Source organism: Eschscholzia californica, unplaced genomic scaffold (genome assembly GCF_041429995.1).
Source record: "Eschscholzia californica isolate CP2 unplaced genomic scaffold, dmEscCali1.0.p SCAF_4, whole genome shotgun sequence".
Lineage (NCBI taxonomy): Eukaryota > Viridiplantae > Streptophyta > Magnoliopsida > Ranunculales > Papaveraceae > Eschscholzia > Eschscholzia californica.
In genome coordinates this window covers 14,898,205-14,911,977 of record NW_028238461.1, presented here as the reverse complement: position 1 = coordinate 14,911,977, position 13,773 = coordinate 14,898,205, and the positions used below count along the sequence as shown (strand labels likewise).

The 13,773-nt window shown below is 37.1% G+C and overlaps 2 protein-coding genes across 4 annotated transcripts; both read right to left on the bottom strand.

Moving 5' to 3' along the window:
* Window positions 1-2,025: 2,025 nt before the first annotated feature.
* LOC147543055 (CAAX amino terminal protease family protein) lies at window positions 2,026-6,420 on the bottom strand. Its single transcript, XM_086633680.1, has 10 exons — window positions 6,026-6,420; window positions 5,729-5,820; window positions 5,533-5,640; window positions 5,064-5,146; window positions 4,638-4,771; window positions 3,987-4,036; window positions 3,766-3,858; window positions 3,261-3,352; window positions 2,414-2,520; window positions 2,026-2,305 (listed from the first exon to the last, which is right to left on the bottom strand). Exons 1-10 carry the CDS (start codon window positions 6,296-6,298, stop codon window positions 2,264-2,266), a joined length of 1,074 nt encoding a protein of 357 aa, XP_086489806.1. The 5' UTR covers window positions 6,299-6,420; the 3' UTR covers window positions 2,026-2,263.
* An 858-nt stretch (window positions 6,421-7,278) lies between these two features.
* Window positions 7,279-11,155, bottom strand: LOC147543054 (Pentatricopeptide repeat (PPR) superfamily protein). 3 transcript variants are annotated; one of them, XM_086633678.1, is made up of 3 exons: window positions 7,871-11,155; window positions 7,647-7,761; window positions 7,279-7,491 (listed from the first exon to the last, which is right to left on the bottom strand). In XM_086633678.1, the coding sequence occupies exon 1, from the start codon at window positions 10,334-10,336 to the stop codon at window positions 8,048-8,050; it is 2,289 nt and encodes a 762-aa protein (XP_086489804.1). In that variant the 5' UTR covers window positions 10,337-11,155; the 3' UTR covers window positions 7,279-7,491; window positions 7,647-7,761; window positions 7,871-8,047. The 3 variants fall into 3 exon arrangements, with proteins under 3 accessions (XP_086489804.1, XP_086489802.1, XP_086489805.1); XM_086633676.1 differs by having other exon boundaries at window positions 7,279-7,532; window positions 7,568-7,761; window positions 7,871-11,134; XM_086633679.1 differs by having other exon boundaries at window positions 7,637-7,761; window positions 7,871-10,949.
* Window positions 11,156-13,773: the final 2,618 nt, after the last annotated feature.

Here is a 13,773-nt window from a genome sequence, read left to right as displayed (position 1 = left end):
GAGTGTATCTGTGTAAGCAAATAATAAAAGCAACATGGGCTGTGGGGGCTCGTGCCCCCACATGCCCCTATGTGGCATCGCCCCTGTATTCAATACGGGAAAGAAAATGTTCATCGGTGAGTGTCGTAGACGTTCACGGCGTAGATATACTTTTTTTTTTCTTTGATAGATGTAGGACTATAACTAGCTAAGTTTGTATTACTTTATATTATAGACCTTAGTTGTTAATATCCAATTCATATGAAATCAGATTTATTATACAAACCCAATCCTGAAATCCTCATATTACCATCTCTTGGATGAGCCCAACCCACTATAAAATTACAAGCTAAAGGTTCAATTCCAACAAAATCTTCAAATTGGAACCCAAAGCTAAAGGTTCAATTCCAACAAAATCTTCAAATTGGAACCCAACATTTTACACTAATGCCAATGAGCCACTTGCTAACAAGTGGGCCAGTCGTTACAACAAGATATCAATGTATGTGAAGATGACCAACTAACAATGAGCATAGGATTCGGACAGTTTGATCATTCAAAATCAGTAGCTAGGAATCCCCACTTTTGTTTCCTAAGTTTCTTGTTTTCCACCATTTTTATTGTCTAGAGAGCAAGATCCTGTCTAAAATTAAAGGATTAATTGTTGGCGAGTCCTCGTATTGTGATTAGCATATATGTTTGGTCCATAAATTTTAACATTATAATATTTGAGTACCTAACTAACTGAATTTTAACTACGAAGTTAATTTTTTCACTTTTCAATTTGATATTCGTTTGAATCATGTACTTCAAAGACGAGATAGAATGAAGATGAAGGCAGAAGGGGACAAACATAGTAACTTCCCTTATCTCTCTCTCTCTCTCTCTCTATTCAAACATATCGAAGAGAAGGGGGGGGGGGGGGGGGGGGGGGATTCTTCAAATGTATCATAGATAAAGAGACGTTGGCCCTCTCTTTCTCTTGCCTTTGAAGAAAAAAAGAGTTCACAAGAAAGAAGGAAAAAGTACAAACTAAGAGAAAAGAATATAACTATTTAACGGTTAACTGACAGAGCAGTTAATTTGGAGATCGAATAGTCTATTGGCCAAAATATAAAGACCAGAAGAGGCATTCGTTCATTTTCTATTGGGGAAAGGACCAAAAGAAGTCTCAAGATTGTACCATGGGCGGCTTACACATGCACTCCAATATCTCCATGGGCATCATCAGCCATGATATGGTCCAACTTTTGTGAACCCCCAAAAGCCACATCCATGAACACCATTTCAAAGATTAGTATATGGATCATCTAGACCTAAAATCGAAAATAAGTATAACGAAATTAGAGAAAAATAAGGGTTAGATTAATAAATATAAGAACATTTCCAAATAAAATGAATTGAGTTGGCTAAAACTAGGACACCGATCAAGTGGTGACAATAATTACTTCTAAAGTATGAACGAATACTCTGAAGCCCCACGTGTTCTTTCACTTAGTGATCGTGCGGGGATGTTCAGAGTCGCAAAACTAATTAATATGATATTCCAAATCGATGTGGAGCCCTAATCATATTAATTAAACTAATGATATAAAGTCTTAAGTTTCCTAACCATGTCCCCTGTAAAGAGAACAAGGGAAGTACATTCTTAATGAAGAAAATAGTTTATTTGGTTTATAGGTGACTCCAAATTCAGTGAAAAGCTCTCAGACTTTAGCCATCCCTTTCTTGCACTGCCTAGGGTTTTGAATAGACTTCAAGTGAAGGAAAAAAGGTGAGTGAGTCAAAACTCTTGAAACCCATGTTGATTTCTCCTCTTTATTCCTAGGTGAAGACTTCCAAATCAAACAAAGTTTTGCATAAGATTTAAGGGAGTGCCCGAGTGGAGCGATAGGCCGGAATGGAGGACCACATTGGCCTACCTAGAGTAAGAGAAATGGGTCTGACCGTCCGTTTGACATTAGGCCAGTTTTAAAACATCTAGTCATATTTCATATCTGAAAGAAAAGAAAAGCAGCCACAGACTCCATGTCTGTAAAATAGCAATTACAAATCCAAATCATTTTGTTCTTAAAAAAAGTAATGGTAAGGGTACTTTTACATACAGATTTGGCTGTTATAGCTTTCACATTACAAATATATAGTAGGATAGACTAAAGGACTTGTACATTTGAATCACCATCTATGACATTGTCGATCAATTTGACCATTTTTAGCTCTATTGATCTGGTTTCCTTTGTTTACTTCTCAATCGCTTCGGAGAGAGGTTAAAACTGAACCTCTTTTACGAAGCCTGCAACAATTCCTTGATATCGTATCCTTGGAGCTGGAGTTAACCAAAACGAAATCATGAGCATTTCTAGAAGTATCACACTAGATCCTACGACTAAGAACGCTCGAAACCCAAGTGAATTATATCATGTAAGAATTTAACCTGAAGGAATGTGAGGAGCAAAATCACCCCGGAGTTCCAGACTGCATGTATGGTAATGGGTGTAAGAAGATTACGTGTTTGAGCGTATGAGAATCCTAGTGTGGTTCCTGGTTCAATGAAAAAATTCCACTTAAATACAAACTTACCCCCATGAAACAACCAATATATATTGCTGAGGGAATACTAGACTAAAATCTGACTCTAAATCTAAATTGGCTCGAGTCAGATTTCAGAATGTTATTTGTTTATCTGACTAATGCGTCCGACTCATCAGATCTTAAAGTCAGATCTCGAGTCAGATTCAATATCTGAAATTAAAAATAAAAAGCACCACCCAAAGAATGGTTCAGCAAGCAATTAAAGTAGTCGACGAAAGCGGTAACTAGTAACTATCACGTGGTAAAAACAACAATTTTCTAGGACTTGACAGCAGGCCTGCCCAAATATTTAGGAGGCCCGGACCAGAGTTAAAAGTTTGGGCCCTACGTAATACATGTTAGGAAAAATAAATAATAGTGCTTAGGGAAGGATTTGAACCCTTGATCTTTTGCATGTGATTTAAACTCTAAAGTCTAAACCATTAAGCTAGAACTTAAATAATATTATAAATTCGTCTAGAATATAATTATTATTTCGAAAGTGAAGCACAAAAGCTAAACAAATTGCGGCCCTTGACTACGTTGGGGCCCAAAGCGGGCGCTCCTGCTTGACAGAGGCATATGTCATGTGCTAACAACAATTTTTTTTGAAATGATGTGCTAACAACAATTGCTAGACAGTTTGTATGCTTTACAGAACAAAGAAGAGTAATTTTCAGTATTATTAACCCAAGAGCTGAGGTGGGTACCTAAGACAAAGAGCTGAGGAAACTGTCCAGGTGTAAGATGCGCAAGAGCAAACATTGCAGCAGTTATAAGTACTGAAACTGGTGTAGGTACCCTGCCGGAAGAACAAGTATATATTAAAATATATATAAACAAAGGTCCAGAAGAAACGACATCCCAATTTTATGCAGATCAGTATTAAAAACATCAGAATATGACCAAGTTAGTCTCCCCCCATATATAGGACACCGAAGTTTCAGAGAAACGATACAAAGAGAATATCGATAAGGTGTACAGAAGTAGACAGTCGGATAAAAGGTTTGATCATTTTCAGAACAACGCTGAACCCACCATAGATGCCAACAAGATAGAGAATCACCATAAATACTTAAAAAGAGAACACCAAAGTGTAATTGTTATTCATATTTGCAAAAGTTCATAGAATGCCTAACAAAACATAAAAAGCAGATACCTAGCGAAACATGAATAGCATTTTGCAGTTCGCAAGAATCAAGAGTAGAGCTATACCACTTAGTAAGGGATGTCATCAAAAACCCTCTGAAAACGGTCTCTTCAAGCAGTGGAGCCAAAACACCGGTGATGCCTACTAGACAAGCGGTACTGTCCAATAAAAAGCATATTGTCATATGAAAATGTTGTCATTAACTCTTACTTCGAGGCATTTTAGATAGAAAAATAATATCAACAATTATAATTTATAGATGATTAATGTGATTCCAAGGCAGTACCTAATACCTGAAGAGCCAATCAAGGGTAGTAAGCGAACTAGAGCATCGGTCTGAAAAAAAGTTAAAGAACAACTTTAAATCTTATAAACATAAATATTACCACACGGATTTAGTCAAGTGGGAAATCTTATGCCAATTATGATGTTTGAACTCCATATGGTGGAAGAAACATTATCCCGAGGTTCCCGCTAACACTGTGCTGTTAAGCTAAATAACGATCACAAATGAATATTGGACATCAAACTCCCTCAAAAACAAAGCAACTTGACGAAATATCAAATCAACTCAGAGCCGAAACCAATAGATGTATGATCTTAAGTGAGTAGCCAACTCCAAGAAGAAAAACAGAAAGGACTTCAAGGAAGAAAAACACAGCCTGCACATTTACCGGGATACCACATCTAATTGGGGGGCACCGGTCAACATTTTGTTAACCTTCTAGAATGTATGCTATCTTAGATCCTCACTAATAAATTCTTACTTCGTTGCAGAGAAAGAAATTAATTTAAACTCAATTAGAGCAACCATTGCTTAAAAAGATAGACCCGTAGGAAGCAAAGAAAGCTTGGTAAGTAGAAGATAAGTAATCTTAACTAGCTAATGATAGGCAGATTAACTAAGAACTCCTTAAATGGCGGTTCCATATCTTACCTCTCTTTCTGGATTCTCACTGCTAAACAAGGCCACTACAGCTCCTATTAATGCTATAGCACCAATCGCACCACCAAGACCAGCTCCAGCCCACAAGAGCCACCCATTCTGTAGACTGAATGGTTCCTTCAATTCTATACAATCAAAAGATTATTCATCTATAGAAATAAAAGAAACGAAAATAGTAAGAAAGAATATCTAAAATCAAAAGAAAATGAAAGCATAAATTTTTTTAAAAAGCATCTCTCTGTAATAGGACAATAAGTTTCTGCAGCCAAGGTCTTAAAAATGTCATTGACTCTCTTCATCCTCCGTCTCTTCGACAATATGTAAGCACACTTAATTCACATCACCCTTGCGGAAAAAAGATTAATATATCGTAACTCATTTCGCGTAAGACGGTTGGAAAAGCTTTAGGTTATGTACCATAGCGGAATAAGTCATCTGGAAGAGGTTTGAAAATGTTGGTGAGACCATATATAACTCCTAGCACAACTGCAGTAGCAACCCTGCGGATAAAAAAGTTAGATGAAGATGTTATACACAAACCCATTAAGAAATTGCAAGGTCCAAATGAGGAAAGTCAAGATGCAACGTGACCATCTATACAATAAATTTACCAACATTAACCATATAAATGTGAAATAAACGAGTCATCACGAATTTCTTGTGCAATAAGTTTAACTGGATTAATTGATTATAAAACTTTACATCCTCTGAAAATGTGTAGCCAATGACACCATAGAAGGTGGGTTGTCTATTAACACGACCAACCATGTGTACCATTTAGTATCTCATATAATGGCATACATTCATCAGAAGATGAGTAAAAAATCGTCGGGAAATAGAGATACGAGCTCCGCGTAATAGAAACGGAGGATGTAGTGATGCTTACCCTTGGTCTAGAAATAAGAGTTCAGCCTTCTCATCTAAACTTAGGTCTCCAACCTGAAAACCTAGATATGGAACAAGTGCTGCCTCTACCAATCCTGTCAAAACAAAACTGCCTGAACAAAAATTAGTCTCATTCGCCACTTCGAAGTAATAGGAAGAATTCCACAACACAATAAAACTGGTGGTGAGGGAAGTACCTTAATGCACAAGCAAGCATGGTGAGAGAAACAGTTTGCCATTTCCATGGCACATCCCAACGTCTAAGGATTGGCCAATCTAGTCCATCTTCCTGAAAAAGAAATTCCCAAACTAATCAAACACAATTTAGATAAAAACCCATTTGAAACTGATAAAATTATTCTAATGTAAGTAACATAAAAATTGAACTTCACCCACACCAAAAAATTAGAGAAGTAATGATTCATCAAATTGGGAATTCGAAAATAGAGAAAGAATGGTAGTCAAATTTAGGGATTTGAGGTTCAAAATCCAACCTTTTCACTAAGATTGTTCTTATCAGAATCTTTTTTGCCATTGTAAAAGCAAACAGAATTGAATCTTCTCTCAGAATAATTGGTCTTCTTCAAAGTTGAAAACCCAGAAATAGGTACATATTTCTGGAGTGAGAAACTAGGGTTTCTTCTTAGAAGAATTGAAGAATGATGATTTAGTAGCTTGGAAGTTGGAAGCTTTGAGGAAGAAGAGAAATGGAGAAGTGAGGACTGAATTGGAGATAATGATGATGATGTTATTATCGCAGTAACCATCTTTTGAAGTTCGAATTTCTTGAGTTTAGCAACAAAAAAAGCCCTTAAACCCTAGTGATTTTACTCTGCAGAGAGAAGAAGAAGACGAAGACGAAGACGAAGAAGAAGATAAGGTGGGTGAAACTTTTTAGCTGTTGGAGAACGGGTTGTTTGAACGGGTCAAATTTGAGTATTAGATCCGGGTTTAAACGGGTCAAATTTGATCTCAATAGAAGATTATTGAGCAGAGTAGGGCTGGGAAAACCCCCGAGAACCTGAAACGTGTATGAACACTGTTAGAACCCATAGACACCGAGAATCCGAAGGGGGTCCAATCTGATGAAATAAACGAGTCGGTCTTGGGTTTTGAAGTGTTACTCGACATCCCACACGAGTCCGACCCGGGCAGTATTTGAATGACCGTCCACTCAAGAATAAAGAGGGAATGAAATTGGTTGAATCCCGAATGACCTTCATTTATAATGGTCGATCTTTTCAAAATTTCATTAAGCTCGAATGACCTAGTCTTGGCATTAAAATTTCATTAAGCTCCAATGACCTAGTCTTGGCATTAGTGCATGTAGAGTGTAGACATCATCTAAAGGTGTTAGCTCCCTAGAGTAGTGCGTTCAGGTGCCCTCCTTTTGAATGGTGTAAATTCAACCCTAGACCGTCCCATAAACCGAAATTGCACGAATTTTGGACGCTAAGGATTTGTCTGAATCCGTCCGCCCCACCCAAACTCAATGAGATAATAAGCCTGTGGGCACCCTACCTAGCCCAATTCCCACCCTTAGACTAAAGTAAGTAAGGGTCGGGGGTGGATTGCACTCGAGGGTGGCGCGAACAACATTCCACCCGGGCCCACCCCATTGGTCGGTCCAGGACCAGTAGTGCCTGCTTGGGTATCAGGAACCCACAAACTCAATCAACCTTCGGCGTTCGTGGGGATTCGGACTAGCGGGCAATGGACCAATATAAAGCGTCATCACGTATGATAGTGAACAAGATATAAAATGTGTTTTATAAAGTTTTAAGGTTTAAAATCTTCTTGACATATAAATCCCCAATCAAACAATATTAAACGACTAAAAATACATAAAAAAAAAAAAAGTATCAATGTTGTATAGACACTCTCCCAAACATTAATAGCAGCATATAAGCTGTGTAGGACTTCAGCCTTCCAAAGCTATAGTTGGAGAAATGATGCTTTCCTAAAACAAAACAATATATCAGGTTAAATATAGCTTTCGACCTCCTTCGTACTTTTTCTTTTTTTTGTTGAAACACCTCCTTTGTACTTGAATGACTTATAATGAGATGATGTTGTTGGAAATCATACTAGTTCTTCAAACAAACCTCCTTTTACCTTCACCCTGCTCTTGAATCTTGGCCTTCCACTACTAATAACCGCAGTATCTGAACTGCTTCTCTTGTTCGACGGAGCTTTCACATTCACAGATATTTCGAATTTCTTCTTTTCTCTGGTCAAGAAAAGCAGGAAGACCACAAGAAAGAATAAAAGGAAAACATCAAAGCTACGAACAAGACAACATAATTCATGTTACCAGTTTCAAGTTTCATCTCACCAACCTTCTCAGATGCAGTTTCATGTTACTAGTTTCGAGCTCTTGGCGTGCTTCTATGTGAGCTTTCAGAGTTGAAGGGTTCCGATCATCATGGATTTCGCCGTTTAGTCGTTGTTCTCCTCTTCTGCTTCATTACAAAGTCAAAATGGTGAAAAATATGTTCTCTCCAAAAAGAATGGTCTTACGAGATTTTTCTTCGAAGCCTTTTCTTCAGTTTTTTCTTGTCTCGAACTCCATCATATAGAAGTTCATAAGCATAATATGTAATATATCCTTTCTTTAATAACTCTTCGACTAGAATTTTCGGTGCTGCTATATCCTTCTTATCAGCTTCAAATATCGTATTCACGATCTCTGGGACTATACCTTTCCCAACCATAACACGGATTATACCAACAGCTTCATCAACCCTATGGGAGATACAGAGGCAGTTGATTACTCGTCCGAAAGTTGTTAAAGACGGTGTGAATTCCTCATCAATCATCTTCAACAGAAACTTATACCCGTTATCGATATTTCCCGTTTTGCAGAAAGAATCAATCAGCACACGATAAGTGTAACCGTCAGGGGAGCAATCACTAGTACCCATTTCATGAAACAGCTTTTCTGCCATATGAACATTGAGCTTTTCGGAAAATGCATTAATCATGATATTAAATGTCGCGGTAGAGTGGAAAAAGTCGACTTCTTGTTGCAATTTTCGGAATAGTTTGTGTGCTCCTTCGAGATCGCCATTCTTGCAGAAACCATCAATCAATGTGCCAAAAGTTACGATATCGGGGTTTAAACCCTCACTTTTCATCTTCATAAGCAAATCCGAAGCTTCTTTAACATTTCGAACTTTACACAAACTCTCTATTAGGATATTATAAGTGATAACATTTGGATTACAACCCCTCCCCACCATTTCTTTAAATGTTTCTTCAACATCTTCGACTTTCCCAGCCTTGCACAGACCATTCAATACCGAATTATAAGTTATCACATCTGGAGTGACACCATGGTTCCACATCCTATCAATAATCTCTAACGCATTGTTCAACTTAAGTTGCTTGCAATAGCCATCGATCAATGTATTAAAGGTAAAAACATCAGGAAGATATCCTTTGACTATGGCATCATTCATGATGTTATTAGCATCCGATACGTAACCCATCTTACATAATCCATTAATGACGATATTATAAGTCCACATATCCGGGTTGCAACCATTTTCCGACATCTCATTCATTAGTTGCAAAGCCTGCATGATAAGTCCTTGCTGAGACAAACCCTTCACGAGCGAATTGTAGGTAAGTATATCCGGCTTCAACCCTTTCTCAACCGCCTCATTGAATACTTCCATTGCCCTATCTATATCACCTTCAAGACATAATCCATTAATTAGAGAACAATATGTTACTCGATCGGGAACAAACCCTTTAAAAACCGCATCTTTAAGAATCTTCGATGCATTCTCTACTAAACCCAACTTGCAATATCCATCGATAATAGTGTTATAGGTAAAATCATCTGGTTCATAACCCTCATTTACCATTCTATGCAGATAAACCTCTGCTTCTTGAACCTTAAAGTTCTTACATAAACCGCATATAAGTGTATTATATGTGACAATATCGGGCTTAAATCCCTTACCATTCGCACAATCAAACAACTGAATTGCCTCATTTAACCTCGTATCTTTGCATAGCCCTTGAATGAATATATTGATCGTAAACAAATTTGGGTTCGTTCCCCTTTTCAATATTTTGTTCAAAAGTTTTGCACTTTCTCGAACATCCCCCTTCTTACAAAGTAAATGTATAAGCTTGTTAAATGTGGTTATATTAGGAACAAAACCTTTCTCAATCATCTCATTAAACAACTCATAACCCTCGATTCGATAATTCTCTTCATAAAACCCACCTATCGTCGTACAATATGCAACTGCGTTAAACTCACACCCTAATGAAGGCATATTCTTAAGAAGCCTAAGAGCAGCATGAGGTCTACCCGTTCTACAAAACGATTTGATTCTAATAGTGAAAGTATAAGCATCGGGAACAATTTGTTTGTCTAGCATTCGTAAATAAACCTTATGAGCTTGATCAAAATACTTATATTCGATCAAGATATTCATAACCGTATTATAAGATAAAACAGATGGTTCACAATTAAAGAAATCCATTCTCTCAAACACATTCACAGCTTCTTGAACTTTCCCATTTCTACCGTAACTTTTCATAACTCCAATATAAACTCCTTCTAATAAACTATTATCGATATTCGATCTCATGTCTAAAAGAACACTTTCCATAGCTTCGAATTCTCCATGAAAACCAAGCTTGTCAATCATACATTTATATGTTAACACATTGTGCTTAAACCCATCTTCTTTAGTAGCTGAATTGAACATTTCTAGGGCTCTAATAGGGTTTTTCTGGTATTTTACGACCGCAGCTACATGTTTGGGAAGTAAAGTAGCTCTCATTCCAAATTATAATCTAAAAACTAAAACCCATATATAATTATAAACTTAATTGCTATAAAGAAACAAAAATGTTTATTCAACCTTCATCAGATTCAAGTTCCAGTAGCAATCCTAAATATATACAATATAAAAAGCACAAACCATATTGACATTTTAACCTAACAAAAGTTTCAAGCAACCAATTAAGTTCTAAAAAACAAAAATCAAAACTTTTTGGTATTCAATCGGATAAAAATCGAAACTTTATGTATAAATAGTAAGTGGGGAAGCAATAAAATTGGGAAAAAAGAAAAAATTGATCCTACCTTTGTAAAGAGCTAGACGGGGAGAGAGATTTGGGTGGAAAGATTGAAACTTTTTGGTAGTGAGAAGAACAGAAATCAGTTCTTGATAACTAAACAAAACGAAGAAGGATGAGAGGGGAAGGATGTGAGATAAGTAACTGTTGGTAAGCTCCGGAATTGAATGAAAAAAAGGGAAGATGGGAGTACAAGAAACCCACTTCGGTTTCTTATAGAGAGAGAGAGAGTCTGACCAGAGAAGAAGTAGGAGGTGAATCTCCTTAATGGGCAGGATCTAGTGGAGACTGGGGGACTTGGGTGGGGTGGGGGGGACTTGGGTGGGGTGGGGCAAGCTAGGGTATATCAATGAAACTACTGACCCTTCAAGAAAATGTTGCTATGCTCCTTCACTCTCGAGGGTGAATCGGGTCGGGTGACGTGACCGAACGCTTTAGAGAGAACAATTGCGAAAAGATCTCTCCATGACTCCATCTAAATCTGACCACGTCGCCGGGTCAGGTTTTCACCCAGGAGTGTGGTCAGGCATTATATCACATTTGTATAGATAAATTAAGTTATTACAAGGTAGACTATTTACATAAGAACCAGATACATGTGAAAATTTAAGGTGTTGAAAATTTGAAAGAAGACCGAAAATTTGTTCTTTGATTGACGTCTTCATTCAATCGTCCAGTGATAGGATTGACAATGGTCTTGAAGAGTTTTTTTTTTTTTTTTGATGAGAGAAGTCTTAAAGAGCTTTAATTTAAGATAAGTTATCTCCTTCCGTATGATTTTTTTATATCTCTGCTCCTTTGCTCAGATTAACCCCATGAGAATGGCTTTGGCTTCTCCTTCGTCATTGTTTTGTGTCTGATCCAAGCTAGTAGGAGTTGCTATAAATTTCCAAACTGAGAGTGAGCTATAGTACCAATACCTACTTTATGATTACTTTCAAATAAGAGGCGTCATTGTTCATCTTAATGACATTTGAAGGAGTAGGTTGCCTGTAAGGACAATATGAAATCAAATGTTTCTAGTAATTTATAAGTAATCAATAGAAAACATAAGGTGGGAGTTGTTTGAGCTATTTTAATCACATCTAGGTTTCTAAATAAATCACATTAGCGTGATAATTAAGTTAAGTTCATGTGTCCAATACGTAGATTTCCATGAAAATATCCCTTAATTAAAATATGTTTTAATTAGAGTGTCACGTTTAATACTAAAACAAACCAGATAGCTTGAGAAATGTCATAATAAATCACATCATCTCCTTGAAGTTAGAAAGGTTCATCTTCTATTTGACAGAAATGACACTTTTTTTTTTTGTTGAAACTACAGAAATGACACTTGGTATTTATTTTAAAGAATTTATTAAACCTGCTTGTAATTGGGAGAGCTTTAGTAGCACATTTCTACATGAACAATTGGATTCTTAGCAATGTCGATAATTTCCATACCCATTCCATTCGATGCAGTGAGTTGTTTGTACATGGACTCTACTGTGTAGTTTCCTCCTTTTGTGAGGGGCCATCTCATGTGGTCTTATTTGTTTGGATTAAAAGGAATTGAAAGTATCTTTTCCATTTTAGAGGAGTCAATTGTATTTTGGTAAGATATGTATTCCATCTTCCTTTTTGAATCAGTTTACTAATTAAATTTGGAGTAGAGTTACTTATGTTCTGAACTTAATCATTTTCATTTGGAATTGATTTGACTGTCTAAATGTATATCTGTTTCCTTTGTTAACTTCCCAATTGTACACGGTTGAGTTTGTTTTCGAGTACTCTTCTAACTTCAAGAAGATGATGGCTTAATGATTGTGGACGGAGAGGAGCTAGGAAAACATTTGACTTTTAGTAATCTAACCTAGGTTTTTTGGGTTCAGTTAAAATACGCCACGCAACTTTTCTTTTTTTTTTTTTTTTTTTTTTGAGGAAAGCTTAATACATTAATAAAGGAAGGTTACATAGTACACCCAAATCTACCAGCGAAAAGGGTTAAAACGTAACACTAGTCTAACCATGGTACTAAAAACGAAATCCGCCAAACTCAAGGGGGTGAATAATCAGCAGCCAATCTGTGTGCCACCGTGTTGTTCTCACTTGGACAATACCTAGCTAGGGTTACATGCAGTTGACGCGTGCGCTCTCGAAGATCGTTGATGTCGTCTTGTAATCTCCACGGGATTGTTGGATCATCGGCCGAGATTAAATCTAACAAAACCCTAGAATCTTCTTCGATGATATAAAGCCTGTCCCTCCTATCTTCCATCATTTTGACCGCCAACCGAAACCCTAACATTTCGCTATGCAGTGGCGAAATCGGCGAAAACTGATATGTTCTAACCTCTTGAATCATCCCATTCTCGTCTCTTGCCACTGCTGCGCAAGCTGCTCTGGTTGTTTTATTCTTTTGTTTACTCTACTTACGCCTGCCTTCCTCTCCGAGCAAGACGATTTGTAAGGCGGGCAACATGTGTGTCCAAACCGATGGAGAGGGCTTCGGAAAGTGACTTGCTAGCTTAACATTCCCATGGGATGAACCCTAAGGGAAGTTCAATGTAGTCTATTATGAATGATATTAGTTTAAGACTCCCTGATTAGTTTAAGACTCCCTGGGCATTTTCTTTTCAATGCCCAGACTTGCGACTGACAGGATCGACATCTAAAGGCAGGTGGAGACACTAGAACTAGTTCAACGAAAAAAAAAGGTGGAGACACTAGAACTAGATTCACCTAAATATTGTTAGTTTATGTAAACATAGAATTGAGAACTTTTACTGTTTGATCGAGGCAAAAAAATCTATTTTCTCGAGGCAACTATGCGTACTTCGTAAGGGTGCAAACAGTTATATGGTTCCCAAGATACAACAGTCACGTCGTTCAGAAATAAACACTACAATTCTTTATTCTCCGTCAAACTTACTTATTAATGTGCTCTCCTACACGACTCTAACTACTTCAAATTCGGTCTATAAAACTTCTACTAAAATCCCTTTACAAACTTATGCCAAAAAAAAATATTAGCTATTTATAGAATTGATGTGACTTAACAAAATCCACAAAATGTTTCTCCATTAGTTGCGACTCTCTGTTCAGAACAGCGACAATCCTTAATTTGTGTCTCCTACCAAGTACTCATTCGATGTTA

Excerpts from the sequence above, each read along its gene's own strand:
- LOC147543054 (XM_086633678.1), bottom strand. The coding sequence starts at position 10,336 with ATGAGAGCTACTTTACTTCCCAAACATGTAGCTGCGGTCGTAAAATAC.
- LOC147543055 (XM_086633680.1), bottom strand. The coding sequence starts at position 6,298 with ATGGTTACTGCGATAATAACATCATCATCATTATCTCCAATTCAGTCC. Across the intron at positions 4,772-5,063 it reads AGATGACTTATTCCGCTATG|AATTGAAGGAACCATTCAGT; the intron begins GTACATAACCTA and ends TTGATTGTATAG. Across the intron at positions 2,306-2,413 it reads TGCTCCTCACATTCCTTCAG|CTCCAAGGATACGATATCAA; the intron begins GTTAAATTCTTA and ends GGTTAACTCCAG.